The 27,675-nt window shown below is 42.6% G+C and overlaps 1 protein-coding gene across 1 annotated transcript in view; it reads left to right on the top strand.

Moving 5' to 3' along the window:
* The window catches only part of Chd6 (chromodomain helicase DNA binding protein 6), a 222,271-nt gene extending 195,805 nt beyond the window's left edge, over positions 1–26,466 (top strand). The window contains exons 28-37 of the mRNA XM_026383173.2: positions 2,197–2,257; positions 2,966–3,182; positions 4,757–4,965; positions 5,842–7,425; positions 10,399–10,550; positions 10,910–11,116; positions 12,142–12,594; positions 14,445–14,636; positions 15,538–15,657; positions 23,543–26,466. Coding sequence (XP_026238958.2) covers positions 2,197–2,257; positions 2,966–3,182; positions 4,757–4,965; positions 5,842–7,425; positions 10,399–10,550; positions 10,910–11,116; positions 12,142–12,594; positions 14,445–14,636; positions 15,538–15,657; positions 23,543–24,439 — 4,092 coding nt within the window. The 3' untranslated portion in view covers positions 24,440–26,466. The remainder of the gene's footprint in view (positions 1–2,196; positions 2,258–2,965; positions 3,183–4,756; positions 4,966–5,841; positions 7,426–10,398; positions 10,551–10,909; positions 11,117–12,141; positions 12,595–14,444; positions 14,637–15,537; positions 15,658–23,542) is intronic.
* Positions 26,467–27,675: the final 1,209 nt, after the last annotated feature.

Genomic DNA, 27,675 nt, shown 5'->3' with positions numbered 1-27,675 from the left:
CTCTACTTGAGAGTTTTGCCTAAGGCTATACAGGTCTACTACTGTGCACTGAAAGAAACTGTGGATTGACTGGAAGGGAAACTTGCATGCCCTGTATAACTACCTCACACAGGCTAGGAGCCTCCACCCATGGGTTTGGGGTATAAATGATGCCCACATCAGCCACTACTATGGTGTGATAAGGAGCATGCTTATTCTCAGGCCCACTGCCTCTGTTTTGTAGGCTATAAAACATTTCTCAGTTGGAAGTATCTATACTTGTAAATTTCAGCATTGAAAGAATTTTCACAAATACTTAGCATATCCAAAAGTGTTCTGACAGGAAGATTTATAAGGCATAGCAAGTTAAAGTTTTGGTTTTGGTTTGGGGTTTTATTGTTGTTGTTGTTGTTGTTTAACTGCCTAAATAGTGGAACAGGATGGCAGAGCACATTTAAGTGCCCCTTCAAAATGGTACAGTAGATCATCCTGAGGTTTCTTCTCTTTATTGACTCTAGATGGCCGGAAATAATTCTGGCCTAGGGAAGGGAATTTACTCGTGCTTCCTGGTTCTGTGTTTTGACTCTTCAGAACACATTTTCCTCTCTTGTTGCCCTTTTTTAGATAATTTGGAGAATTGAAGTGTTGACTCTCAATATCAGACTGCCTAAGTTTAAATCTCAGCTCTGCGACTTGTTAGCTATATTACCTTTAGGCAAATTACTGAACTTTTCTAGAGCTTGTTTTCTGCATCTGCAAAATGAGGAAAATATTGTTCTTACCTCATGAGATAGTTCAGATAACTAAATGAAACTAAGTTGTATTAAGTTTTTTTGCACAATGCTTAACAGTTTTATTAGTATCAGTAGCTATTGCCATTCTCAAGAGGCTGAGATAGCAAGGAGTATGGCAAGTTCAAGGCCAACCTCAGTAATTTAGCTGAGAACATATCTCAAAATAAAAAAGGGCTAGGGTTATAGCTCAGTAGTAAAATGCCCTAGGTTCAGTTCTCAATACCATAAGAAAGAAGAAAAAAAAAAGGCGGAGGGGAAGGAAATGGACTCCTGTCCTTTTTATCTTTTCAGAGTTTTCTTTCTTGGGCCCTTCCATGATATCAGGGTTCCCAACAGAGTGAGTGTTTTGAATTTTAACTACTGACAGTTGTACATAATCTGTTCATTCCTACTTTATTAAAGTACTGGTCTCATATTCCAGGGGCATCAGACCCTTTCACTAAAAGACCAAGTACTAAATTTCTTGGGCTAGAGAGCCACATATTATCTCTGTCACATACTCTTCACTTTTTGTGCCCACTTAAAAATGTAAGAACCATTCTTAACTTGAGGGCCACACAAAATGAATAAAGACTACACTTTGTTATTCTCGTTCTCTCTGACCCTGTGCTGTTATACAGCAGAGTCTTGACTCCTGAAGTCATTCTGTGCCATCATTCAGTCAAAAAATAGTAGTCAGAAAACATTTTCAGTGTTACAAATAGAGTTCAGTTTAAAAAAAAAAAAAAAGTATGTTCTTTCTTCCCATCCCCAAGCTCCCATGTACCATATGTAAGGAGTTTTTCAAGTTCCATGCCTAAAACCAAGACATGGCTCAGGAAGGAACCGATTAGCACCCACTTGACAAATGCACCAACTTGGACAAGCTCTGTGCCTGTGATCTTACTCCAGATTCACTTGGAGTTTCAAATTGTGATTTTAATTTTAAATTCCTAGGGCTTTGCGCCATCAGGTCTCATGTCTGGAGCAGTCATGTTTTATGAAAATAGTGTCTGTTGCTGTGAAGTGAGCTAACCATAATGAACATGAGCGTGACACTTTTTCACAGCAAAAAAAAAAAATGCAGGCATATCCTCTGTGAAATGACAGTATTGAATTTTAAGTGATGAAGATAAAGCAAATATTTAAATTCACAGCTAAAATAATGTTTGTAAAATGTAATTGCCAGGGAGAGCATGCCAGTTTATCTCTATGATAAGAATCATTCCAAGGGGAAGAAAAAACTTATTTCAAATAAACTGCTTGCTGACTTTTTTTAAACTGTGCATAAGTAAGCTGTGTTGATCAGGTACCATCTTGGTCTTTAAGATGTTCACAGGAAGGATGTCTCTTGTGCATGCTTATTCCTGTTATATAGGGCCTCTCTGAGGCAGTTTCTTCTGATCTTCAGTTTTGCTGATGTAATGGCTTCGTTTATCCCTAGGAAAGTTCCAATGATGGAGGTGATGGCATATTTGGTGAAAAGAAGGATGACAGCCGGGCAGGTGAGACTGTGTCCTTCTAAAGGCAAAGAAAAGTAAGGTCCCAGTTTGATAGTTATCCTGAAGTCTACATGTAATAAAAACACTAATTTTTAAGAAGACTCTTTAAAAATCACATAAGTTGAGCTTTTTTAAACTTAACTGGAGTCACATGTGGCTCTGGCTTCCTTTACATAGCATTGAAATACAAAATTAAAATGAATGATGTCTTAAATTACAATGGAGTCTGAGGTAAAAAGAAATTATTATTTCATTGATTTTTTTTTTTTTTTTTTAAGGATAGAGGTTTGGTTTTTGTAGTTTTTGTTTGTTTGTTTGTTTGTTTTGTTTTTTGTTTTTAATGTTTTCTGAATTTATTCTGACCAGAGGCTTTGGCAGTTGGAAGAACCAACTACACCGAAGCCAATAGTTCTATATGGAGAAGGGGACAGAGTTGACTCATTCCTATGCTGTAGTTCAAGGTCCTCAAATTCTGCCCCCACAGAAAGGGACATGTGTATTTGAGAGATAACACCAACCACAACCTAAGGCTGTTTCTAAAGCAAAATTGCAGTCTTTCTCCCTCCGCCTAGCTCCTGGGCTGATTGTTAAAATAGCAGTTACTTTGATTAAGTTCCTGAGTCAGCTTTATTTTTATTTTTATTTAAACAAAACAGTCACACTTGTTTTAGCTCTGTTTATAAATACTAATATCCTCACTGATGTTTGAAGCCCAGGATGGCTCCGACCCAGACAAATCGCCCTGGCCAGTTCCATCTGCTCTCACAGCTCGTCTTCGGCGTCTGGTCACTGTGTACCAACGCTGCAACCGCAAGGAGCTCTGCCGACCTGAAATCCTGGGACCAGGTAACCAAGGATACTGGGTTCAGGAGGAAATGTTCAGGAGAACCTCAGAAATGGACCTCATCAACAAGGAAGCCCAGAAGAGGTAAAGAAAAGTAAGGGCAAGAGGGCATACAGAACTGTTCACTGGGTAAGGGTGACAGAAGGTAAATCTAATAGCTGGAGGGCAAGTGTTTTTGTGTTCTCTTGTGACATCAAAATTCATTTTAAAAAACCTTAACATTAATGGTGTTATCATGGTTTTTGAGGAGTCTGAGGAGATCTGGGACACCCTTTTTTAACAATTCCCAGATTTTTGTGACTTTCCAGCTTTCCACTCTTCCCCTGAGTTAGACCGCAGTCTCTAGGGATGTAGTTTAATCAAACCATTTCAAATCCTATAGTAGTTCTGGCAACCAAGGGAAAAGTGTGTATTGAAGCTGTCTAATATAGCTACAAGTCTTTATCAAGCCTTAGAGAGCAATAAGTACCATAAAATGCAAGCCAAACAGGAAAGAATAAATTGCTGGTAATTACTTATTCATCTGAAAATTAAGCTTAAAAAAAAAAAGAAAGAAAAAGCTGTATCAGTAACACCAGGCATGGTGGCACATACCTTGTAATCCCAGCAACTTGGGAGGCTGAGCCAGGAGGATCCCAAGTGCAAAGCCAGCCTGGGAAACTTATCCAGACCCTGTCTCAAAATAAACTAAAAAGGACTGTAGTAGGGGACCCCTACATTCAATCCCCAGTACCACAAACACACCAAAAAAAGACTACAGTACACAAGGCCAGAGTAGGCTAAACTACAATTCTTTGAGTCTTTACATCTCTGTCCCCTTGATGAAGCATCCAGTGAAGTAAAGGGCGCCACAGCAAATCCAATTATTTTTCTGTACTCCTGACTTTATGAAACTTGTTAATTCAGGCAAAATATTTCTCCCACCTGCCATAGCTGCGAGAGAAGAATCAGAACACTTCATCCCTGTTCCTCACTCTTCTACTGGCCCCACACTCCCCATCCTGTTCCTAGCTACGGTGGAAAGCACCATGCCCTCCTCATAAAGAAGTAGTAGCATGTCATTACCCTAGTCCCTAAGCCAGTATCGTCATTCCATTAGATGAGGATCCTTGTACCCCAGAGATGATTGACATGGGCAGTCTACCTATACACTAGGAGAGCTGTGGGGAGTGGGGCTGCACTGAGGTAGCACTTCCCTTCTCCACCCTAGTTGTCAATTGTAAGATGGAGAGGTCAAACTTAATGGTCTTAGAGGATCCCTACAGAATTCTCTGATTCTATGTGGTCATGGGGAGAAGAGAAGACAAGATATTTAAGCCTATATAATATTTTTGATATTTAATCTCCTACAAGTGGAAGGTAATTAGCTTCTAATTCCTAAAATTAAGGACTTAAGATAGCAAAGTCTACACACATGACTTTTAAATAGGGAGGTAAATACCAGAAGGAAGAGCTGAAGATTTAAAAGTGGTTCCTTCTTTGGTAATCTGTTGTTATAAACTTCTCAACCCCAACTTAACTTAAATAAAAATGAACAAACCAGTCCACCTGCTTTCTTGATTTCATAAGCTTTTATAGTATGTGCTCAATAAGTAGTTTGGCCTTTTTGGAGGGGGGAAAACAGTTCAATTTTTTTTCTCCTCTGATTAAATCTCAAGGTGGACTAGAAGAGAACAAGCAGATTTCTACAGAACAGTATCTTCCTTTGGAGTGGTTTATGATCAAGAAAAGAAAACCTTCGATTGGACCCAGTTCCGCATCATTTCCCGTTTGGACAAGAAGTCAGATGAGAACTTGGAACACTATTTTTATAGTTTTGTGGCCATGTGCCGAAATGTCTGTCGTCTGCCCACATGGAAAGATGGTGGTGAGAAAACTTTTTGTCATAACGTTTTCAGATGAGATGGGGAAAGAACATGCTCGCGTGTTCAAACTGCAGGGTTACTTTAGATGTAACTATGCAAGTGTAGTCTCCCTGAAGAATTCAGGTAAAGACAAGTAAGTTCTTAGAAATTCATGAATTTTTAATTGGATCCACCCCCCCCCCAGTAAAATAGTTTACCTCTCCCCAAATGAAGTAACTGATGAAAGTTAAAACTCAGATTAAAACCTCACAGAAATATTGAAAGACTACCCGTTAACTACTTTTACTAAAGAATGGGTGTTGTTTTTTTTTTTTAAGTAACATTAAGATTTATCCTACTCTGAACTTTAGAACTTCCTTTAATTAAATCTTAATAACTTTAAATGTTTTCTTATGTATTGACTTATAGGAAATAAGTGGCTGTCATTATTGAACCTATCCAGCATGGATTCCCAGCTGTTGATAGTGTGCATAGACATCCTGCCTTTGCCCAACATGTGGCATGGTTAAAGTGTTTTCATTCAGACCAAGGAGCTGGATATTTTGGAAAGAACTTGGAGTCATACTCCAAGATCTGGATTTGAATTCTGGTTCTGCCACCTTAAGCAATGTAGCTTGTTTCATCATCCTTAAACAGGAATGATACTGACATATCATAGGATTTTTGTGAGAACTAGATAACACGGCAGAAGTACCTAGTGTAGAGGGTAGATGGAGTATGTCAATTAAATGGCAACTATTATGTACAGAACTGATGTTTTCTTTCACCTTCAAGATCTGTCCTTGTCCATTCCTTTTTAGTTTCCTAAAGATGCAGAGGCTCAGCGGGAAGGGAGTATCTAAAATCACAATAGGCTCTGCATTTCCCTTCCTCTTCAGGTCCCCCTGATGCCACCATCTATGTTGAACCAATCACAGAGGAACGGGCTGCAAGGACTCTGTACCGCATTGAACTGTTACGGAAGATCCGTGAGCAGGTGCTCAGGTGTCCTCAGCTGCACGAGCGCCTTCAGCTCTGCAGGCCCAGCCTATACCTCCCAGTCTGGTGGGAGTGTGGGAAACATGATCGAGACCTGCTCATTGGCACTGCCAAACACGGGCTCAACCGCACTGACTATTATATCATGAATGACCCCCAGCTGTCCTTCCTGGATGCCTATAGAAACTATGCCCAGCATAAAAGAACTGATACCCAGCCACCAGGAAGTCTCTGTTGCCTTTACCAGGCCAACTCTAAACTATATGAATCTCTTACCTATACTCAAATGAGTAGGACTTCAGAGTCACTTGAAAGTGAACCCGAGAATCTGATGAAATTAGAAAACAGAGATGATCATCTTGTTCTGCCTGGAGGCAACTTACCTGATATGACTTGTGAAAACTTTATTTCTAAAGTTCAAGATGTCATTTCCATCAACCATGATGAAAGTCTGCTGCCTGAGTCCTTAGATAATATGATGTATGGTAAGAAGGTGCTCAGCCGAGAGGCAGGCTCTTTTCAGGAGAGCCCAAATACCAATATGGACTCTAGAAAAGATGCCATTACCATCTCGGCAAGCAGAGATGGGAGCTGCCAGCCTGGTGGCCATGAGACAGCAATAACTTCAAGTTCCTCTCTTATGAGTAGCTTAGAAGAAGGAGTAGCTCAAATGAACATTAAAAGTGGAAAACATTTGTTGATATCGATTTCAAAGGAAGGGGATCCCTGCTGCAGTGAAACAGGGCAGAGACCTGAAAGCATGGGGCAGCTAGAAGCCAAATGCTTAGCTTCCCCTGTCTTAGATGCAGGAAATGGAAGTGGGCTTGTAGATATGTGCAGTCTTACTGTCTGTGACTCCAAAAGAAACCTCTCATCCGATCAACAATTAATTGATTTATTAGAAAACAAAAGTTTAGAAAGTAAATTGATTCTGAATCAGAACCAGAGTGATGAAGATGAAGAAGAAGAGGAAAATGAGGAAGAAACCTTAGTAGTGGCAACAGACACAAGAGAAAGGTCAGAGGTTTTACATCTCACTGAGCCTGCTGCAAATATCCCAAGGGAAAAGAGCCGAGGCTTCCCTCTGGAAGAAGCCAAGAAAGGAAGCCTGGAGATAGTAAGCCAGACTCCTGGACCACAAAGGTCCTTTCCTCCAGCAGCCTGTCAGTGCCACTGCAAACACATGGAGAGGTGGGCACATGGCCTTGGGAGTGATGAATTTGAAGTGGAGAAACCCAAGGCTTACAACCCAGACCTATACAGAAGCAAAGCCAGTAATACTGCAGTGGAAGGTGAGCCCACTGCTCTTCCATCAGAGCCGTTTAAAGTGAAACATGAGCTTTTAAAAGAACCTTGGAAAGAAAGTGCGGAGGGGAAAAAAAGTTTCTCCACATATACTCCCGAAGGGAGTGAGCCCAAGTCCGAAGACATGGATTTTGAGAATAAAGATGATTATGATCAAGATGGGACCTGCCATAGTCAAGGTATAGTATGTAAAATTTTGTAGTATTTTGGATAAACCAGTCCTTACATGACAGGAAGGGGCTACATGATAGGGCCACTAAATGTTTTACAACACCATGTGCTTGAAACCAAAGGTCATAGGTCTTGGTCTGAAACAGAGTAGCAACTGTGATCATCCCAGAAAATTGAGGTTGATTGTAGATCATAATAGCAGCCATGTGATCTGGGCAGGGGCTTGTGTGCTTTTATGCAATAGATGCAAAGTCCAGTGCTAAGGAGAAGTGGTTGGTTCTTACACTAGATCAGGTGCTTCAAGTTGGTTAAAGAAGAACAGCTTTGGGACCTCAGAGACCGCAGCTAATATAAGAGCCGTTAATTTGCAAGAACTTCAAAAATACAAATAATGTTCACCCTTACTGAAGTGATGGAAAGTAGCATTTATTCATGTCATTGTCAGAACTCGGTGTAATATCAGTGCATTTTTCTTGAGGTTCTTTTTGTAACAGCAAAATAAAAATAAATAAAGTAACCAAACAAATAAGTTTGACCTTTTTAAATAGAGAAATCTTAGATGAAGTTTCAAGTGAGAAGGAATTTCAAAATGTTAAGAAAAAAATAAATGTGACTAAGATTCCTTATGCTTTACATGAATATAAACATATAATGGTAGGGATCCTGAGGCGCAACAGCAGCAAATGATTCTTATTTGCTGTTTTTATTTCATCAGATCCAAGAGGGCACATTAGGATGAACAAAGAGAAAGTGTTCATTTGTTCTTACTATTATAAAAACCAACCCTGCTGATGTCTGCCTGGTGCTGGTTGTGGCACTCAGGGAGTGAGACAGGCACAGCTTCTGTTTCCTGGGACAGTGGTTTTATATTAAAGAAGGGAAGAGAGTAGAGTGGCTAATCTTCTTTGAGTTACCTAGCTTCTTTTTGTTTTTAAACTCCTCTCCTCTCTTTGGATTTGGTCACTATGGTCCACATCTGTCTTAGGAGAGAAGCCAAATCAAAAGTCACAAGCTAGTTAGGTTGAGGACTGAACTGAACTGAAAACAGCCTGATGGCTTCATGGCCCCACCAAGCCAGAAGCTAGTAAGGACCATACCCCAGGCTTTTTCCTTGCCCCAGGCCTCCAGGTTTCCAGTTATAAAATCCACATTACTTTTTGAACCCTGCTATGGAAAAAAATCACCAAATAATCAGTGTTTGGAAACCTAGACCATCAAATGAGCACAGGGCAAATGTGATTTAGACAAGAAAAGTTCCTCTTTCCATTCTTATTTGGTGTCACCTAAGTCAGGGTAGAAGAACCATGAACCTCATGCACGTTATGATACTAGATAAGCATCACGCACATGTATGGGTGGGGTCTCCTGCACCAGTGCTGCTGAAAGTACTTTTGCAGACCTTGGAGGGGATCTTCCACACACGGGAGGTGTGGGATACATGGTGCAGAAAGGTTAGCCCTGCTCTGGAGACTAGAAATCAGCATTCCTAAAGAAGCAGTAACTCTACCGGTATACCTGACAGGGCCAGCCCCCAGTTTTCATGGCTCCTCTGCTTAAAACCTCAATGGTGCTTCCATCAAGTACATAATAAAATTCAATTTTTCTCTCAAGACTTGTGGGACTCAGGACAATTTAGATGATTTTTAACCCCCCCCCCCCCCCAGCCTCCATTGTCTATTTTGTTCCTTGGCATGTTCAAAATAACCTTCCTTCACTGCCTCCTCACCTCTCTGGGTGTTCTGTCTCTACCAGTCTACATAGGGAGATCCTTCCCTCTGTCATAGTAGAGACAGAGACTTATTTCCTTCACTTTATAGAACTTATCACAGTTTGTAATTTCAGTCATTACTTTATTTTTACTACTTTCCCATGAGACTCTTAAGAACCCTGAGGGTCCTCACTAGTATGGCTTGCTTACTCTGAAGTCCACCAGGCCTAGCAAGGCTGTTGATAGTAAAGTTCTCTGCAGTTCCCTAGGAGACTTGCAGCCAGAAGTGAAGTCACCACACTTTTAAAGGTAGACAGACATTCCTTGTCATTTCACCAAGAAAAAAGGACCACAGCTTTTCAGCCCTGGGCATTTCACTGCTATCTGTTCTTCCCTGTCATTATTGGTAAGTGGATCTTTGAAAACCCATTTCACATTGATAATTAACTTTCATCATTACTTAAGCTTGAAAGGAAGGAGCTGCATCCCCCCCACACCATCCCCCTGCATCAGTGAAGTAATTGAAATGTTCCAGATTTCTTTACATTGTTTTTGACATGAATCTGGTGTCCTTTACCTGTGTTGTGTCATGATTCTTCATCATTCCTCATTAATATCACCCCCTTGCTGTGTTACATTTTATACTTCATAGACTGTCCCTTCAAATGTTTTTTCTCTTGTCCGTGATACCAATGAGAAATGCAGCCACTCATTTCCTGTTAATCGTGAATACACAGAGAAATTTCCCTTCTCTCTTCTTTCATTGTCCATGTGGGTACACTCTTGGTATGCAGCATGCACTGGTCCTGAAGCAGGATTTGCCTTTATGGTTTCACTAACTTGGTTCTCTTAGAAATAGAAGATGTGGTAATTAATATTCAGTTTAAGATAAGTTAGCACAAGTATGGGGTTGTAGCTCGGTGGTAGAGTGCTTACCTAGGACACATAAGGCACTGGGTTCGATCCTCAGCACCACATAAAAATAAATAAATAAAACAAAGGTTTTGTGTCTATCTATAACTAAAAGTATGTATATCAAGAAATAATAAGTTACCACAGAATAAGCTGATTTAAAAAATGAAAAGTCAAGGGCTGGGGATATAACTCAGTTGGTAAAGTGTTTGCCTCGCATACACAAGGCCCTGGGTTCAATCCCCAGCACCACCAAAAAAAAAAAGAAATGAAAAGACAAATATGGATGACCTAATCACTTAGATCACTATTATCTCCCAAGCCCCTAATTAGGTTTTTTTTTTTTAATCTCCTTGTCCAGACTACCCAGGGAAATACTCTGAAGAAGAAAGCAAGAGCTCGGCATCAGGCATCACAGGGGACCTTGGGGAAGACCCCCAGGAGACCCGAGCTCCTACCATTGCTCAGCTCCTGCAGGAAAAAACTCTTTATTCCTTCTCAGAGTGGCCAAAGGTATCTAACAGAGCTTGCGTTCTCCACTCAAAGCATTCTCAGCTTTGATTCCTGTGTTTCAAAATTTTTAAAGTATTTCCATGAAATGAACACAAGGTAAATGTTCAGTATCTTTTAAAAAGTATTAATTATATAACATTTAAACACTGAAGATATATGCCCTTGACTAAAAAAGTGCCAAATTATCCTCATGTTTGTAGTACTATTTAATCTTGATTGGACTATGAAACTTAAGGCTTATAAAGTATGAGTACGTTTGAGTGTTCTTTTCTAACCAGCTCCTTCTGGTAAGAAAACCTGACCCCTGATCTCAAGAGTCTTTGTGCTTATTTCTCAAAGCTGTTATCTTTTTATCCCAGGATCGTGTGATAATTAACCGCCTGGATAACATCTGCCATGTGGTGTTAAAGGGGAAGTGGCCCTCCAGCCAGCAGTATGAGCCCTCGGGCACACTGCCCACCCCTGTCTTAACTAGCAATGCTGGTTCTCGAAATAGCCTCTCAGAGGCAGAGGTGGCAGAACACAGTTTCAGCAATGGTGCAGCATTGGCAGCCCAGATCCAGAAGGTGAGGCCATAAGGAGAACATGGACCACAAAACAAAGAATGGTAGCCCCATTCCATTTTCAGTTGAGTCTTTCATTCAACAAATGTTTACTGAATGGATGGTGGGTTTTTGTCAGAGCCATTAGAAACTGAGGAATTGTTAATTGAGGTATTTGGACTTTAACCCATGGGCTGTGGAGAGCTGTTAAAAGTTTTGGAGCAGAGGAATATGTACTGAAAGCAGGGTTTTGCAGCTTGACTGGTGTCTGCAGGTTAGCAAGGGGGTGTGCTGGTAGGAAAGAGGAGTGCCTCAGCTGGGGGCCTTGGTGGGGAACTGATAACAATAGTTCTGAATTGTAGGTTAGAGGCAGAATGGGTACAAAGAAAGGAACAATCGTGGCAAGGGTGATTTGATAACTTGTAAACATGTAAAGAGAAGGAAGCATGAAGAGATGGGTGTGTTCAACCCTTGAACAATTCTGAGAGCAATAGGAACCAATAGAAATTAGGAAATCAAGGCAGGAGTGCACAGGTGATGGGTTCTATTTGAGGGAGGTTGTGAGTACACTGGTTCTCACTCTCCGTTGCACATTGGAATTAGCTGTGGACTTTGAAAGCCACTGATTCTGATTTCATTGGTCAAAAATATGATCTGGATATTAGGGTGGAGTTGTTTGGTTTTTTTGTTGTTTTGTTTTTTGAGTTTTTTTTTACTTCCCAAATAATTCTGATGTTGAGCTGAGGCTGAGAATCCCTCTGTTATAATCTTGTGGCTGTTAAGTGTAGTACAGGGACCAGCCGTGGTGGCAGCCTCTGGAAACCTTTTCAGAAGGCAGACTCTCAGGCTCAACCCCTGGCCTATTGAAATAGAATCTGCATTTTAATAAGCAATCCAGGTGCTTTGGTACTAAAGTGTGAGGAGACTTGAGTTCAGAGAACTTAAAGAAGCTGTCTGGAAATAAGCCTAAAAATCAGATCGAGAAGAGGAGCTGATGTTCAGCCACAAAAGTGACATTCAAACCTCTTTTGCCATGTGTGTGTTCACAGGAGAGCTTCTTAGCTCCAGTATTCACAAAAGATGAACAAAAGCACAGACGTCCCTATGAGTTTGAGGTGGACAGGGATGCTAAGGCTCGGAGCCTAGACCAGTTCTCTGCAACCCACGGGCACCCCTCCATCATCCTCAATGGCTGGCATGGGGAGTCAGCTATAGATCTCTCCTGCTCATCAGAGGGGTCCCCAGGAGCCACATCCCCTTTTCCAGTGAGTGCCAGCACCCCTAAGATTGGAGCTATCGGTTCACTTCAAGGAGCCCTTGGTATGGACTTGTCTGGAATTCTACAAGCTGGCCTGATTCACCCAGTGACTGGACAGATCATCAACGGAAGCCTCAGAAGAGACGATGCTGCCACAAGGAGGCGAAGAGGGAGACGGAAACATGCAGAAGGAGGGATGGACCTAATCTTTTTGAAGGAGCAAACACTTCAGGCAGGAATCTTGGTAGGTCAATTTAGTAAAACATTGACCTTTCTGAACAAGGAAACAAACCCTTCCTCAGAAACCAAGTATTTTGGTTTATGGATCTCTCATCCCTCTTTCAGTTGTCCTACTTAATCACTCTTGTTATAAGATGTAGTCTACCTTTTGTAGAAATAGATGCTAATCCATTAATGGCTCTTCATCCATGTGTGGCCTGGGAAACTGAGCCAGGAAGTCTTGTTACTTCAGATAGAAGAAACTCAGATTCTCTACTGTTTCAGAAGAGCCTCTGACAGTTGAGAGAGCAAAGCAAGACAGCAGGGTTGACCTTTCAGCATTTCCTCAGTGTAGTGAGGGCCTCCTCCTGTAGAGCAGGAACAGGAGTCAAAACTGGCTGAATGTTAGGCCTGGCTTGACATCAGGTGACATCAGGCACACTGCTGAGCCTCGCTTTGCTCCTCTGTAAAACTACCTAGAGGGTTTGCTGTGAGAGGATTCACTAAGATCACACTAATATTCTAAACTCAAAGAAGATCATTGTAAGCAATGAGAAGTCAGAAACTGTGTACTGGTCAAGAGAAATCTCCTTTAGACTTCGCTTAATGCTTAATATTAGATTTTGAACCCTAAAACACATTACATGTAAACACATTAGAATCATATTTCAAGTTGTCTAATTTTAAAAGAGAAAACAATGGCCAGTACTTATTGAGTACCTACTATGGGCTAGGCACTATGTCAGGGTTTTTCATGGTCCTGTTTGATCTTTAATAATACTGTGGAGATAGATGTTTTATAGATAAAGAAACTAAAACTTAAAAGCATTAAATAATTTGCCCAAAATTATCCAGCTACAAAATGGCAGAACAGGAAACCAAACCAGGGGCCTTGTATTTTAGACCCTGAGAGCTTTACTTCTAGGCTAAATTAATTAGGGTATGTCTTCCCCTTAGACTTTCTATATAATTTTGGAAAGCTGAAGTGGCAAGCCCTTCTTCCCCTACCTAGTTCTGCAAGCTAATTTTAAGAGGTTACATTTGTTACATTTTGTTTTGTTTTGTTTGCAATACTGGAGTTCAAACCCAGGGGTTCTCTGCCACTGCACTACATTCCCAGACCTTCTTTATTTTTTATTTTGAGACAGGGTCTCTCTGAGTTGCTGAAGCTATCCTCAAACTTGAAATCCTCCTGCCTCAGCCTCCTGAGTAGCAAGGATTACACGCATGCACCACCTTGCCTGGCAAGAGGTTACCTTTTTTACAAGTACAAAGCCATGTTTTCTCTGTAATACTCAGAATTCTGGTGGAATGACTAATAAAAAAGAATTTTTAACATTTTTTTCCTTGGCCTCAAGAGTATTTTTTAAATTTATTAATGCAGCCCCCTATTTAGCACTGTTACTATATTTTTTAGTAGATCCCTATTATAGGCATTGGTAATACAGAAATGAATAAATAAGACAGACATTCAAACTATAGGGGGGAAATATGTGAGCAAATTTCAGTGTGGCGTTTTCTGTTAGGTAGAGAGCCGTAAACAAAGTGCTGTAAAAGTCAGGAGCTGGAACAGCCAATATTGCCTGGGACAGTCAGTGGAGATGACAAAGAAGTAGACAAATCAGAGCTATCAGGATGGACTTAAAGTTTGCCAAGTAATCAAACGGGAAGAAGGAAATTCAGGTGGAAAGAGTACCCATCATGTGTGAGAGCAGTGGTCAGGAGTGTGTGCGGGATTCTAATGCAAGCACCCAGCCATGAAAGTAGGTGGTAGAAATAGACGGTGAGGTTTGAAGAACATCTTGTGTGTTTAAATTTTAGGAATTAATTTTCATTTGTCAAAATCAACTACACATGCTCATTTTTTTCCTTCAGGAAGTCCATGAAGACCCGGGGCAGGCCACCCTAAGCACCACACACTCTGAAGGCCCTGGACCTGTTACCTCTGCCCCCGAGCCTACAGCAACCACCAACAGCCAGGCTGAGAAAGCTGTTCCCAGCAAGAGTCTGCTTGACTGGCTGCGGCAGCAGGCTGACTACTCTTTAGACATGCCTGGCTTTGGGGCAGTAAGTGTTTGCTGGTGCTACTTAAGACTGCTGTTAACTTCCTGATGACTTGAGGCCAGTTTTGACAAACACGTGCTATTGAGGAGAAAACAGTTTGTTTTCTGTTTTTATGTATAAATTTTGGCAGAATCCTCTAGTAAAGAAATTAAGGCCCATGTCAGAATACTGTGCCAAGAAGTCAACATGCAAAATCTTAACAGGACAGAACTTGCCAAAGTTCAGCCTCCCGTGCCCCCAAAACAGCCACATAATAACATAAGCTTACAGATAAGTCTTTAGGTTGTATAAATTCTGCCACTTAATGAAAATTTTCCAAATTAATGCAACTTATATTGGGTGTGTGGAGGGTGTCTATTCTTAGTTTACATTTGCTGCTTTGGGAGCTTTCTTTGGTCATTTTGCTGCTTGTACTCCAAGTCCTGATTAGGAATCTTTAGGAAGACTCCTGAGCACTGATAATTTGTCTCGATTTCTCTTTTCTTACTTGCTCATCTACCCCACTACTGTCTTTTTCCTGGTACATCTAGAAGACTAATAAAACAAATAGGTAGAGAGCACACAGGAAAAAAAAACAAACCACAGGTGTACAATCTCCAAAGGTACACAAAGGTAGCAGGCAAGTACCAGTGGACAGGGACATATCCCAAGGTTAGGGATTCAGCAGTGCCTTGGGAAGCTAGTGGTCAGCTCAGGTGCTGTACTCTAGAGGGCCCAGGGCTTACACAGCCTGCTTTCAGCTTGCTGCAGGATTGCTGGTCCTTCAAGGAGAGAAAGCCTCAGTGAGGGCTGTGGTGGGGTCCTAAGCAGAGGGCCATCAATGGGAAAATACCAAAACCAACTGAAAAGCACTACCCTCACTGTTGCACAGTATTTTTTAATATTGGTCTCGTTTGCCTCCTAGAATTTTTCGGACAAACCGAAGCAGAGGAGGCCACGCTGTAAAGAACCTGGAAAATTAGACATCAGCTCTCTGAGTGGAGAAGAGAGGGTTCCTGCTGTCTCTAAGGAGCCAGGACTGAGGGTAGGAAGAGGGTCATTGGTTTTAGGGGGTAAGGAGAATGTCCTGCTTTGTATACTTGAGACAAAGCCCCAGCTGGAAGTGGGTGGCTGGGCGATATTTTTCTAGAGGACAAGAGGCCAGCACAGAGAGTTGATGAACAATGCTAAGAGGTGTCCAGGGCATTTTTGAGTAGCACTGTGACTCTCCCCATGGTCATTTGCTTTTAACCTTTACCACTTAAACAACTGTTGAATCATTCCCAAAACAACTTTTTTTTTTCCTATTTGTAGTGTTAGGAGAGAAAAGAAACTTTAACCCCTCTACAACAGTCTCTTTCCAGAAATTTTAAAATTTTTATCTACATTTTTGATTACCATTTAAGATATTTCCTCCTAGTGCATCCCCACTGGCAGTGAAAAACAACTGGTTCCAAGCCCTGCCCTTTCCTATTACAGAGTCATGAGACTGGAAGGGACTTCAAGGACATCTACAGAATACTTAGAGTATATGGAATCAGAGTTAATTAGTTTACAGACGAGTACAAATTTGGAATAGAAAAATCATAACCTCTAGGGGGCAGTGGTAATATTTCAGTCGAAAACATGTTGAGCATGGACAAGTTGCACATCATTGAGCTTTTAACCTCCTCAAAGCACTTCCTGCCCAAACAGGAGCTTCAATCCCCAGGGGCACATGTGTTGTTCCTTGAACTCAGACTCTCCTGAACACTCTCTCCAGCACTCTGCCAGCTGCAGCTTCCCTGAGGATGGTTCCCTTCTTGGTAGAATTCCTGAGTGTGATTTCTTATTTTAGTTGCAAAGGATCACCCATACTAATCATTTCCTCCTTGTGCAGAAGGAGTTGTTATTTAATGTTCCAAAGAACTTGTCACTCATTTTGTCACTCTCCCAGCAGCTCCACAGACAACTGTTCTCATTCATTTGCATACTCTACCACAGACACTGGGAGGAAGACCTGGGCTCAGTCCCCCAAATTTAATACATTGTAAAAGCCACCCTTTGCCCTCTCTTTATTCTTAAAGTCTTTATCAGCCTTTTCTTAGGCTGTTGTGCTATACAAACTGATCCAACTTCTGTTCTTTCCCATCTGTCTTTCCTCACCCTTCCCTTTGTGTTTTAGCACACAGCAAGTGTCTCAGTGGAGTCATCAGGTGAAGACCTCTAGTCCTTGCCTTGTTGTGGTCCCTGAGCTTTTGGTTTACACACATGTCATAAAAGCAATGTGGTTTCCCTTTTGGCTTCCTCATTACTATCTGCATGTCTAGTGGTTTACTTCATGTTCCCTAGAAATTAGTGTTCATCCCTCTCTGTAGGCACCCTTCCCAGGAAGCCCATTTCTTTTTATTCGTTTTGTTTTGTGGACCAGGGATTGAACCCAGGGGAATTTAACCACTGAGCCACATCCCCAGCCCTTTTTATTTTTTATTTTGAGACAGGGTCTCTTTGAATTGCTTAGGGCCTTGTGAAGTTGCTGAGACTGACTCTGAACTTTTGATCCATCTGCCTCAGCCTCCTGAGTCACTGGATTACAGGAGTGCACCACCACGCCTAGCTCGGGAAACCCATTTCTAAACTGTTCTTGCAAGCCAGCCTCTTTCCAGAGATGCTTTTCCCTCCTTTGTTAAGCAAGCACATTCCTTGCCTTAGAGGCCATTTCTCTGCAATAAGACAGGAATGGGAAGCACTTGTCCACCTGGTCTCAGTTCTGCTCAGCCTTCCCAGCAGAGTCAGGGCCACATGCTCCTCTTGGCTCCAGGTGGGTCATGTGTCTCCCACAGCTCCTTCTGGTATCCAAGCTGTCCAGGGCAGGTTACACCCCTTTTTCCCATTAAAACTCAGTCTGTTCAGGCTACTGTAACAAAAGGCTTATAAACAAAGTTCTGAAGGCTAGGAAGTCTAAAGTCAAGATGGCTGCAGATTAGTGTCTGAAGAGGGCCCAGTTCTCACATGTAGACATCTTCTTGCTATGTTCTTACATGGAGCACTCTTGTAAGGTTTCTTAGAAGGGCACTAAACCCATGAACATAGGCTTGTCCCTTGTGATCTACCCCAGAGCCCTCACCTTTGAGGACAAGATTTCAACATATGAATTTGGGGAGGACACAAATGGTGAGGCCATAACAGAAACCCTGTTTCTTTTTCTAGAAGTACATTAAAATCCTATAAGGAATGCCTTCCTTCCCTTGAGCTCATATACCCTTTCCTGCTGTGTGGCTGGATGAGGTCCACAGACTTGGCATAACACAAGCTGCATGGAAGGCCAGTGCCCAGTACCTAGTGGATGTTCATTAACTGTGTGTATATACACTCATAGTTAATGCAGTTTTTATGTCAGTTGTGTATGTGTATATATTTTATGTATAAATAGTTTGTTTTTTTCTAAGACATATGGCGGTAAATTGCAGATATGACATTGCTTCTAAACACTTTGGCATGTATCTCCTAAGAACATTTTCCTATATAATTATTGCCATTATCAAACATGAATATTAATAAGATCTGATATCTGTACTCAGATTTTTTCACTTATTCCAAAAAATGTGTTTTAGAGCCAGCTTCTGTTCTGGTCTGGTTTGTTTTTAGATTTTTTTTTTTTTTTTTTTTTTAAAGAGAGAGTGAGAGAGGAGAGAGAGGGAGAGAGAATTTTTTAATATTTATTTTTTAGTTCTCGGCGGACACAGCATCTTTGTTGGTATGTGGTGCTGAGGATCGAACCCTGGCCGCACGCATGCCAGGCGAGCGTGCTACCGCTTGAGCCACATCCCCAGCCCTGTTTTTAGAATTTTAAAAGGAAGAACCACACATCACATTTGTTGTAGGCCTTACTTAGTGTTTGTTGGATGAACTTACCCACCTTCCTGGGAAGAGCCAGGAAGCCTTGGTCGCCACTCTTGTCTTACTTCACCCAAGAATCTTAGAGTTGGAATAGATGCTGCCAGATGTTTGAAGAGGACGTTTGGGGGCTGGAAAGTTTATGCTATCACCTAGGAAAGCAGCTTTGCCTTCATTGTAGCTTGAATACTATACTTTCTTTCTCTTTGCTCTCTCTGCCTTCTTCCAGGAAGAGGAAGGAGGTTTGTACCCAGGGTATAATTATGCATAGGGGGAACTGCCAAAGCCAAATTTGGCCACTGTGTGTGGTCGCCAAGTTGCTAGGAGGAGCACCTACCTAGGGGTTAGCAGCAGCTGGGTGGCTGGAATGACTCTCCCTCCACCGGAAGTGGTGAGCACCACCTTCCTCTGCCAGCATTCCTCTTGCTGTGCTATAGCTGAAGAGTTCCCCTCTAACTCTGAGCCTTCTGCTGCTGCTCTCCAGGCCTAAAGGGAAACGAAGACCAGTCCATGGCTTCATAGCAAGCTCTCATTTCTGAGAAGGGAAAGGATGTTTCATGAGGAATGTTCCATACACTAAAGGGCAGAAAGAACCTGACAGGCCAAAGGTTCTGCAGGGCATAGGCTGGTCTTAAATGAGTTGAATCATCCTAGATGCCCTGTCATGTTAAAGATCTTACTTAGAAGAGATTGTTTGAAAATAGGTAGAAGAATTATTCCTCAAGCCCTGGGCTTAATTTCCTTCCTAACAAAAAGATTTCTGAGATTAATCATGTCCTTCCCAGTGGAGAGTTAAGAGCAGACTTATAATGGGAACAAGTGTGAGGGAGAAGGGAAAAGACATTCCCCAGCTCTTAGTTGTTGGTGGGCCACACTGAAGAGCCTCAGAGAAGCCTGGAGCTGGAGTTGTGCTTACCCTGACCAGGGCCCTAGGCAGAGGTCATGTGCCAGCAAGGCCCAGGATTCTGTGATGTAGACAGAGTGGCTGGCTCAGAACGAGGTGGTTTGCATTGGTGAGTGCAAGACTGATAGGAAATCATCCTTTTAACCTGGCCCCATCCAACAGATCTTACTGCCTCTCCTTTTTTCTTTGTTTTTGTTTTATTTTGGTACTGGGAATTGAACCCAGGGATACTTGACCACTGAGCCACATCCCCAGCCTTTTTTTTATTTTGAGACAGGGTCTTCCTAGAGTTGCTTAGGGCCTCCCTAAATTGCTGAGGCTGGCTTTGAATTTATGATCCTCCTGCCCCAGCCTCCTGAGTCACTGGGATTAGAGGTGTGCACTACCACTCCTGGCTCTTAGAAACATTGTCTCTTTAGAAACAAGAACCATCCAGGACTTTCTCCCTAGTGATTGACCTCAGAGCCAAATCAGACACTTGCTCCAGGACGATCAGCATAGGATATTGCAGGTAGCTGGTCATGTTGGGAATATAAGGAATGTGGCATAGTATGGTGGGCACTAGCCTCCTCTGTCCCTAACCAGCTATGCCCAGATCAGCCCTTGCCCCTTTGTGAAAGGCAAGGGAAAGCAAACATGACTGAGCAGTTTGTTCCAGCTCTGCCATAGCAAGGATCTTTCTTTCTTTCTTTCTTTCTTTCTTTCTTTCTTTCTTTTTTTTTTTTAAATACTGGGGATTAAAACCAAGGATACTTTATCATTGACCTACATCTGCAGCCCTTTTTATTTTTATTTTCAGATAAGGTCTCACTGAGTTGCTTAGGGCCTTGCTAAGTTACTAAGACTGGTCTCAAACATGATGATCCTCCTGCCTCAGCCTCCCAAGTCGCTAGGATTAAAAAGGTGTGTGCCACTACACTCTGCCCAAGGCTAAAAGAGAAGAGCTTTCTCCTCAAAGTTGCCATCAGAAAACTTTTTGTCTACGTGAACTGGTTTTTCTGAATATTCTTTGGGAAATTGAAGGACCGATGTAGGACTTCAAAAATAACTATATCTAGGGACTTGGAAATGTTCAAATATACATACTTTACACATTTATGAGTCTAAGCCCTCTGAGAAGCAGCCTTAATAATAGGACTGACTCCAGAGGCTGATGTGATGGTTCATTGAGAGGATGTTATGGAGCCTTGGACGGGTGCCTGACACATGGCAGATTCTTCTTTTGTGGCAACTGGCATTTCTCCTTGTGCTCTTCCTCTTACCACCACCCCTTCCTGAGCACCACTCCATGCCAGATTCCCTGCAGTGACCTGGGGAAATGGACACATCTCCTCTGTTGCTCCTTTTGGAGCTCACCACACATGTCCTCATAGCTCCCTGAGACCCAAAACCAGTGTCACTAGCGAACCCTTCAACTGCCCTGAAGCAAAACAGTTTTCTTCCACACATTTTTTATTGGTGCATTACAGTTGTACATATTGATGGGATCTGTTATTATACAGTTGTACATGCACACAATGTAACAATACAGTTTGCCCAATATCACTCTCTAGCACTTGCCTCTCCCTCCCTCCCTCCCTCCCACCTCTTGGTCCCTTTTCTCCAATGATCACCCTTTGATTTTTAGGAGATCCACTCCCACCTTTGCTTTTCCCTTTTCTTCTCTAACTTCCGAGAAAGAGAAAACATATGACCCTTAACCTTCCACGGTTGACTTATTTCGCTTACCCTCTGTTAAGTTTTCCAAGAATTTTACATGCTGAAAGTTTTGGAAGAAGAGAATCGGTGAAATCAGTGGGAAATGCTGAGCTATGAATTAAAGTGCATTAAGTCAGTCCTTAGGAAGACGGTAAACTATTTTTGGTCTCAGCCCTTAACTACCTCATCTTTCCTGGCTTCTCTCTCCATGTTTTCTAGGACTTCAGACCCTAATAATAGGGTTTTTCTGACCCTCCTGGTGTCTCTGGAGGGGACCTTCACCTTCTTTCTTGCTCCAATTATCTGCTCCATTAAGGGGGATAGCCAAGTCCCTGCCTGATTCAGCGACATGAAGGTGGTGGGCTGGTGGAACCTTGGCTACTTCTTGCCAGATCCACACTCACTTCCCGCTTACAGGAAAGGAAGGTGTTTGTACACAGGAGAGTCCTAAAAAGGCATTAGATGCAGTTCATAGAGATAGACTGGCTGAGCCTGGCACAGTGGTAAACGCCTGTAATCCCAGCTGTTCAAGAGGCTGAGGCAGAAGGATTGCTAGTTCAAAGCCAGCCTCAGCAACTTAGTGAGGCCCTGTCTCGAAATAAAAAGAGCTGGGGATGTGACTCAGTGGTTAAGTTCCCCTGGATTCAATCCCTAGTACCAAAAAAAAAAAAAGGAGAGAGGGAAAGAGGTTGGCTCCTGGGCTGGGGAGGTGGCTCAAGCGGTAGTGCGCTCACCTGGCATGCGTGCGGCCCGGGTTTGATCCTCAGCACCACATACAAACAAAGATGTTGTGTCTGCCGAAAACTAAAAAATAAATATTAAAAATTCTCTCTCTCTCTTAAAAAAAAAAAAAAAAAGAATGCTCTACTATTAAAAAAAAAAAAAAAAAAAGAGGTTGGCTCCTCTGGCACAGGTGGCCGAGTAAGCTCTCTTACCTTGCATGGCTCTTTAAACTCTGCATTCTAGCCTGAAGATGACCCATGTCCCCAGTTCAAATTCAGTGTTGTAAAACCCACCAAGGCCGCTGTGAACATCCTCCCTCACCATTGCTGGAAGGTGCTAAAGTAACACAGCTTCACGATGAGACCGAAGGAGGGAGACACCTGGGCTATGAGGGCCACTGCACTAATGTGGCTGGGAAAGGGAGCTGCCTTCTGAGGCACTGTTTCTTTATACTCCCTTGTATGACAAAAGACCAAAACTTCTGAAAAACAGAAGTCACCTTCCTTCAGTCCTGTGAGCACACGTGGACATGGTGACACTGAGAGCAGTGAGAGATGGAGGGCAGTAAAGAAAGGCCTGCAGTTCTCCAGGAGCACAGGAGTTCCGGGCACTAAGTCCTGAAAGAAAACATTTTTCTCTTTCTGTGGGATTTGCTCATAGCATCTGTTAAACAAATTCAGAGATAGAGTCGTCATAACTGCAGTGGTCTGTCTAATTACCTCTCCACAGCCAAACCATATGCTCCACGGAGCAGGCTCCCAGCTGCCCCACAGAGCTCCTGAGCACCTTCTCAGATGAAGGTGGTATGGGGCTGCAGCTCAGGCTTTTCCCGCCACCATGCTGCCTCCTGCTCACTGCCACCATTATGGTGGTCTGTTCTCCTCTGTGATCCTATGTGGCATAATCCTCCTGATCAGGAAGGGTCCAGGTGTATAATGCCAGATGACATTGTGAGTCCTTGTGAGCAGAAGTGCAGACTGCAGAGCTTCTTGCTTATTAATAAAGTCAAAGAATGAACCGCCAAAGAAAAGAAAAATAGATGGTCTTTCTTAAGGGAAATAAGAACATCACTAATTTGGGTGGCATTCCCTCCCAGAGTTCCTTCATTTCTCCAGCCCACGTGTACACCTCATGTTGCCTTCCAGAAGCTCAGGATCCAGAGGGAAATGGAGCACACACAAAATTTTTAAGTAAATAACATCCCAGGCAAGCACTGCTTCCTGTAGGCCCGGTACTGTGTTAAACACAGGTAGGGATCATTGTCCTTTTTTTTTTTTTTAGAACTGGCAGGTCTCCTGGCTCTAAACCCCGTCTTACATATTCTGCTTTGTTGCTTCAATATAAACCTTACTGTGTCATGAGGAAGGCAAATGTTGCATCTGGTGAAGGGGTCTCATCCATAAGGGTCTCCATGAGACCCAGGTTGTCTTCACTGCTGGTCTCCAGCTCCCAGCTCTCTGCCACCTTCTTACAGTGAGTGTTGGAGGTGTTGGCAGTGACAGGGACCTGTTTTTTCCCAAACTATCAAATGCCCTCAACCTCTGAGAGAGAACCCCCTCTGGGCCTGTGGGCAGAAGCACTTCTTCCACTGGGAGCCTTTCATGGATATGGGGACAAGCTAGGCCACTGTACAGCATAGTCATCACCTCCAGCCACCTGTGTGCCATCAGTAGCCACCTGCCTGCCATCATTAACTATCAGCATCTTATGTTTCTTCGTTCTTTTTCAGGGATTTCTTCCAGAAAACAAATTCAATCACACCTTGGCTGAGCCTGTTCTTCGGGATGCAGGCCCCCGCAGGAGGGGGAGACGGCCCCGGAGTGAACTCCTGAAAGCTCCCGCCATTGTGGCAGACTCTCCCTCCGGAATGGGGCCACTGTTCATGAACGGGTTGATTGCAGGGATGGACCTGGTGGGATTGCAGAACGTGAGGAATATGCCAGGTATCCCCCTCACTGGGCTGGTGGGCTTCCCAGCTGGCTTTGCCACCATGCCTACAGGCGAAGAGGTCAAGAGCACCCTGAGCATGCTGCCCATGATGCTGCCAGGAATGGCCGCAGTACCCCAGATGTTTGGTGTTGGAGGACTCCTCAACACACCCATGGCAACTACCTGCACGTCCCCTGCTCCAGCATCTCTCTCAAGCACAACGAAAAGTGGCCCATCAGCCACTGAAAAGACTGCAGAGGATAAGCCAAGCAGCCATGATGTAAAAACTGACATGGTAGCTGAAGACAAGCCTGGTCCTAGTCCATTTTCTGATCAGTCTGAACCCGCAATAACTGCTAGTAGTCCTGTGGCTTTTAACCCATTTCTCATCCCAGGAGTGTCTCCTGGACTTGTTTACCCATCTATGTTTCTCTCCCCAGGCATGGGCATGGCTTTACCAGCCATGCAGCAGGCCAGACACTCTGAAATAGTTGGTCTAGAGAGCCAGAAGAGAAAGAAGAAGAAAACAAAAGGGGACACCCCAAACCCCAACCCAGAGCCTGCTCCTGGGTGTGAAAGGGAGCCCAGCAGCGATCAGAACTACACCGAGTCCAGTACCCCTTTGCCCCCAGAGAGAGAACATGTGGCACAGGCTGGGGAAGGGGGACTCAAAGACTCCAGCAATGACACCAATTAGAACTTTTTCATTTAAGAAATTATTGTGACTTGTAAGTTTCTTATCCCATAAAGGTTTGTTACTTCCCTCACTTCACCTTCATAAGAACCTGTGTTTCCATAAGTAATATGACCTACCTAATTTCCTGTCTGAAAGCTATGGTAACAGATGTTAATAGTTGCAGGGTCTTGCCACTTCGTTAGATAAATGTTGTCTACCTAGTCTGGGAGGCACAGTTCTCATTCTGTTCTCCAGTTGTTCATTCCAGCAAGTGTAGTTAATACAGTACTTGGTGACACGCCCTACCCCCTTCTTGTCCAAGTTTCCCACTTATCTGAGGAAAAAAAATGGAAAAAGAAAGCTGTCTAGGGATTTACCATTGAAGTGCTGAAGAACAGAGACAAAGAGGAGCTCTCTTTTCCATGAGCTAGGTTGAATAGGAAGAACATAACAAAGAAACCAAAAAAGCACAGAAAAAGGAAGTGCTGGTGCGTACTTTTTAGTTAAAATATGTCCCTATTTTATCATGATTACTAAGTAGTGTACTTCAAAGTATATGACTAATGGCTGAAATTGCACACATTGATTTCTTTATAAAAAACAGAAACCTTACTGGTAGTAATTCCCCATTCATTGTTTTTCAGACACCTGCAGCAAGAAGAAATACTGGCTGACTAGGCATTATTTTATGTATACATACTGTCCCTCTCCCCAGTTAAAATATGATTCCAAGAACACTTCAGATAGCTCAAGTCATTGCCGCCAGCAGCAGGGCAGGGCTCACCCTCACAGAGCTGCTCGCTGCTCTCCCTTCAGCCTCCGAGAACCTCTGTAGCCACTAATTTGCCTCTGTGTTTAAAGAATCCTAATGGAGTTTTGTTTCCTTAACCAAGAATAAGGCTTTTCAGAGCCTGCAAGAAGGTAGTTGCTCAACACTTGCTAGGGTCTGTCGTCAGGGTGGTTCAGGGTTGTCGGGACACGGGTACCACCCGTTACGCTACAACTGTGAAAAGATTTCTCCCCTCTCCATTATTTCTCTACTCTGTTATATCCTACAGTTGGGCCCAGATTCCAAATTATCAGTTAGTCAGGACCGTTGCACGTCAGCAGTGTTCTCTCCTTCCTCAGCTTCTCTGTGTTCAGGAACTGAACCTTTTAAGCACTTCCCTCTTTTGTTCGCCTTCCCATCCTCCCACATCCCCCATGGGCTCCTCGGTGGCCAGCTCGGCCAGCCCATCTCGCGGCTCAGCATTCTGGGGCACAGGGCTCACAGGGTCATGGAAATAATACAAGTGTTACTAGTACCAGTTTCACTTTTTGTTGTCACAATTTACTGTGTTTTTTACTGTTTCTGTTACAGTTTTGCTAATTTATCAGAAGGTCCAAAAGTTTGACATAACTATTTCAGTTTGCATTATTTATTTATGATGCTTTTGTCATTGTCTTTTATACATTTGGGATTATAAATTATGTAAATGTTAAAATGAGCATCTCAAAGAAGTCTGTTAAATCGTGACTGAAAAAAATGAATCAGATGTATTTTCAAAAAGTGGAGTCCCAGTTTTATGAATCAGAGATATAAACTAGAAATACTATAACTGATCCTATAAGAAGAAAGAATCTGATAATTGAATAAATCCTATTTAATGGCATTCTTGTAGTGTAGATGGTCTATAATGCTGGCAACAGATTTCTTAGAAATGCTGCTCTCTCTATTTAACTAACATTTTGTTCAGTTTTGCCTCCAGTGGAAGCAGAAAGGGTTTTTTCAGCTGTTAAATCCTAAAAATCAATATAATTTATTTATGTAAAAAAGAAATCACTCAATCAATATATTTTTGAACCTTTTAAGTACTAATTTTCTTTTTATCAAGTAGAAAAAAAAATGTATTTGCCCTAAATCCTTAAAATACAAATGCTATAAAAATTCCTGTATCTTGAAAGCCTTACTGCAAATGAGTATTATAGACACCCAGCACAGTCTGGTTTTCTTTGTTGTCCTCGTGTTGTTGTTATTTTGTATGAAAAGCTGCTTTCCCCAGGTTCCACTTTAACGTCCAGTAGGTCCCAGGGTCCACTTGGATCTGAAGTAAGAACTCACCACAGCATGCGCTATCCCTTCTTGTAGCTTATCAAACCTGTATGTTAACTCTCGGGTGTTTAGGCTTCTGTTTGACTGCTGTTGTGACCCTGTTGGCAAAATGAAACTGACACTCTGTGGACTATTTGCTCTGTAAGGCATAAGTGCTTCTTATGATTACTTTGACGTTTCAAAGAGCAAAAGCCAAATTTAAACTCTCTTCAACAAACTTGAGCCTTTTCATCTAATTCCATGTCACTCACAGCCATAACTTTCCTTGATCATTCTTAACCTCATGTCTTACACAATAAATTGTCTGTGGTCTTGATCCTGAATTTTAAAAAAAAGAAAAAAAAAAGTTTAAAAGTCAAATTTGTATTTGAGAAATTCAGTGGCACTTGGGTGTCTCTTGCTGCCTGGGCATTTTATGGATGCATCCTATGCACATGAACAATCTTTCCTAGGTTCTTAATTCATGGTGACCCCGTTGAGGGCTTGCTGACTGTCCATTCATGGGGGCTGGCCTGACCCCTCTTTTGAACTACAAAGCACCAGGTTAGAACATGCCATGGAAGGTTAGACCCAGGCCTGGAAGCCCCCAGCTGATACCCCCAGCTGATGCCCTGCCAATGGCACTTTCTTAAACCCCATAACTGCACACATGGGATTTCTGAGGGAACTGTACTTCCGTGGGTTGGAGCAAGTCCATAAGACACAGAAACTAAAGTTCTCAAGGTTTTTGAGAAATCTGTGGTCCTTAGCTTTGGGAAGCGTGGCTCCTCAGCCCCAGAAAGGCTGTGTGAGAAGAGCTGGAAAGCACTATAGCCTTGTAAAGACTGAGCAAGTTGCTTACCCAGCCTCATCATGTTGGGTCCCTACCATCTACCAACAGATGGGTGCACAAGTGGCTGAAAGATGGGGCATTGTTAGAGTAAAGCCTTAGGGTCCTCTGCTATCACTTATCAAGTGAACATTATTACAAACAGATCTCTGACTGAGACTTAGGGAGCCCTTCTAGATGAAGTAGTGAAGAATCTTGGTTTCATTCTTTATCTTAAACCTTGTCACAGTAGATAGATCCTGCCTCCTGTGTGAGCACAGAATAGCACCATTGGTTCAGTACACCGGTGGAGTGTTTTGTGTGTTTGCCATAAGTAACCTCATTCTGTCTTTATGG

This window comes from Urocitellus parryii, chromosome 6 (genome assembly GCF_045843805.1).
Source record: "Urocitellus parryii isolate mUroPar1 chromosome 6, mUroPar1.hap1, whole genome shotgun sequence".
Classification (NCBI taxonomy): Eukaryota; Metazoa; Chordata; class Mammalia; order Rodentia; family Sciuridae; genus Urocitellus; species Urocitellus parryii.
Note: the sequence above shows the minus strand (reverse complement) of the source record. Positions and strands in the feature narration are given on the sequence as shown.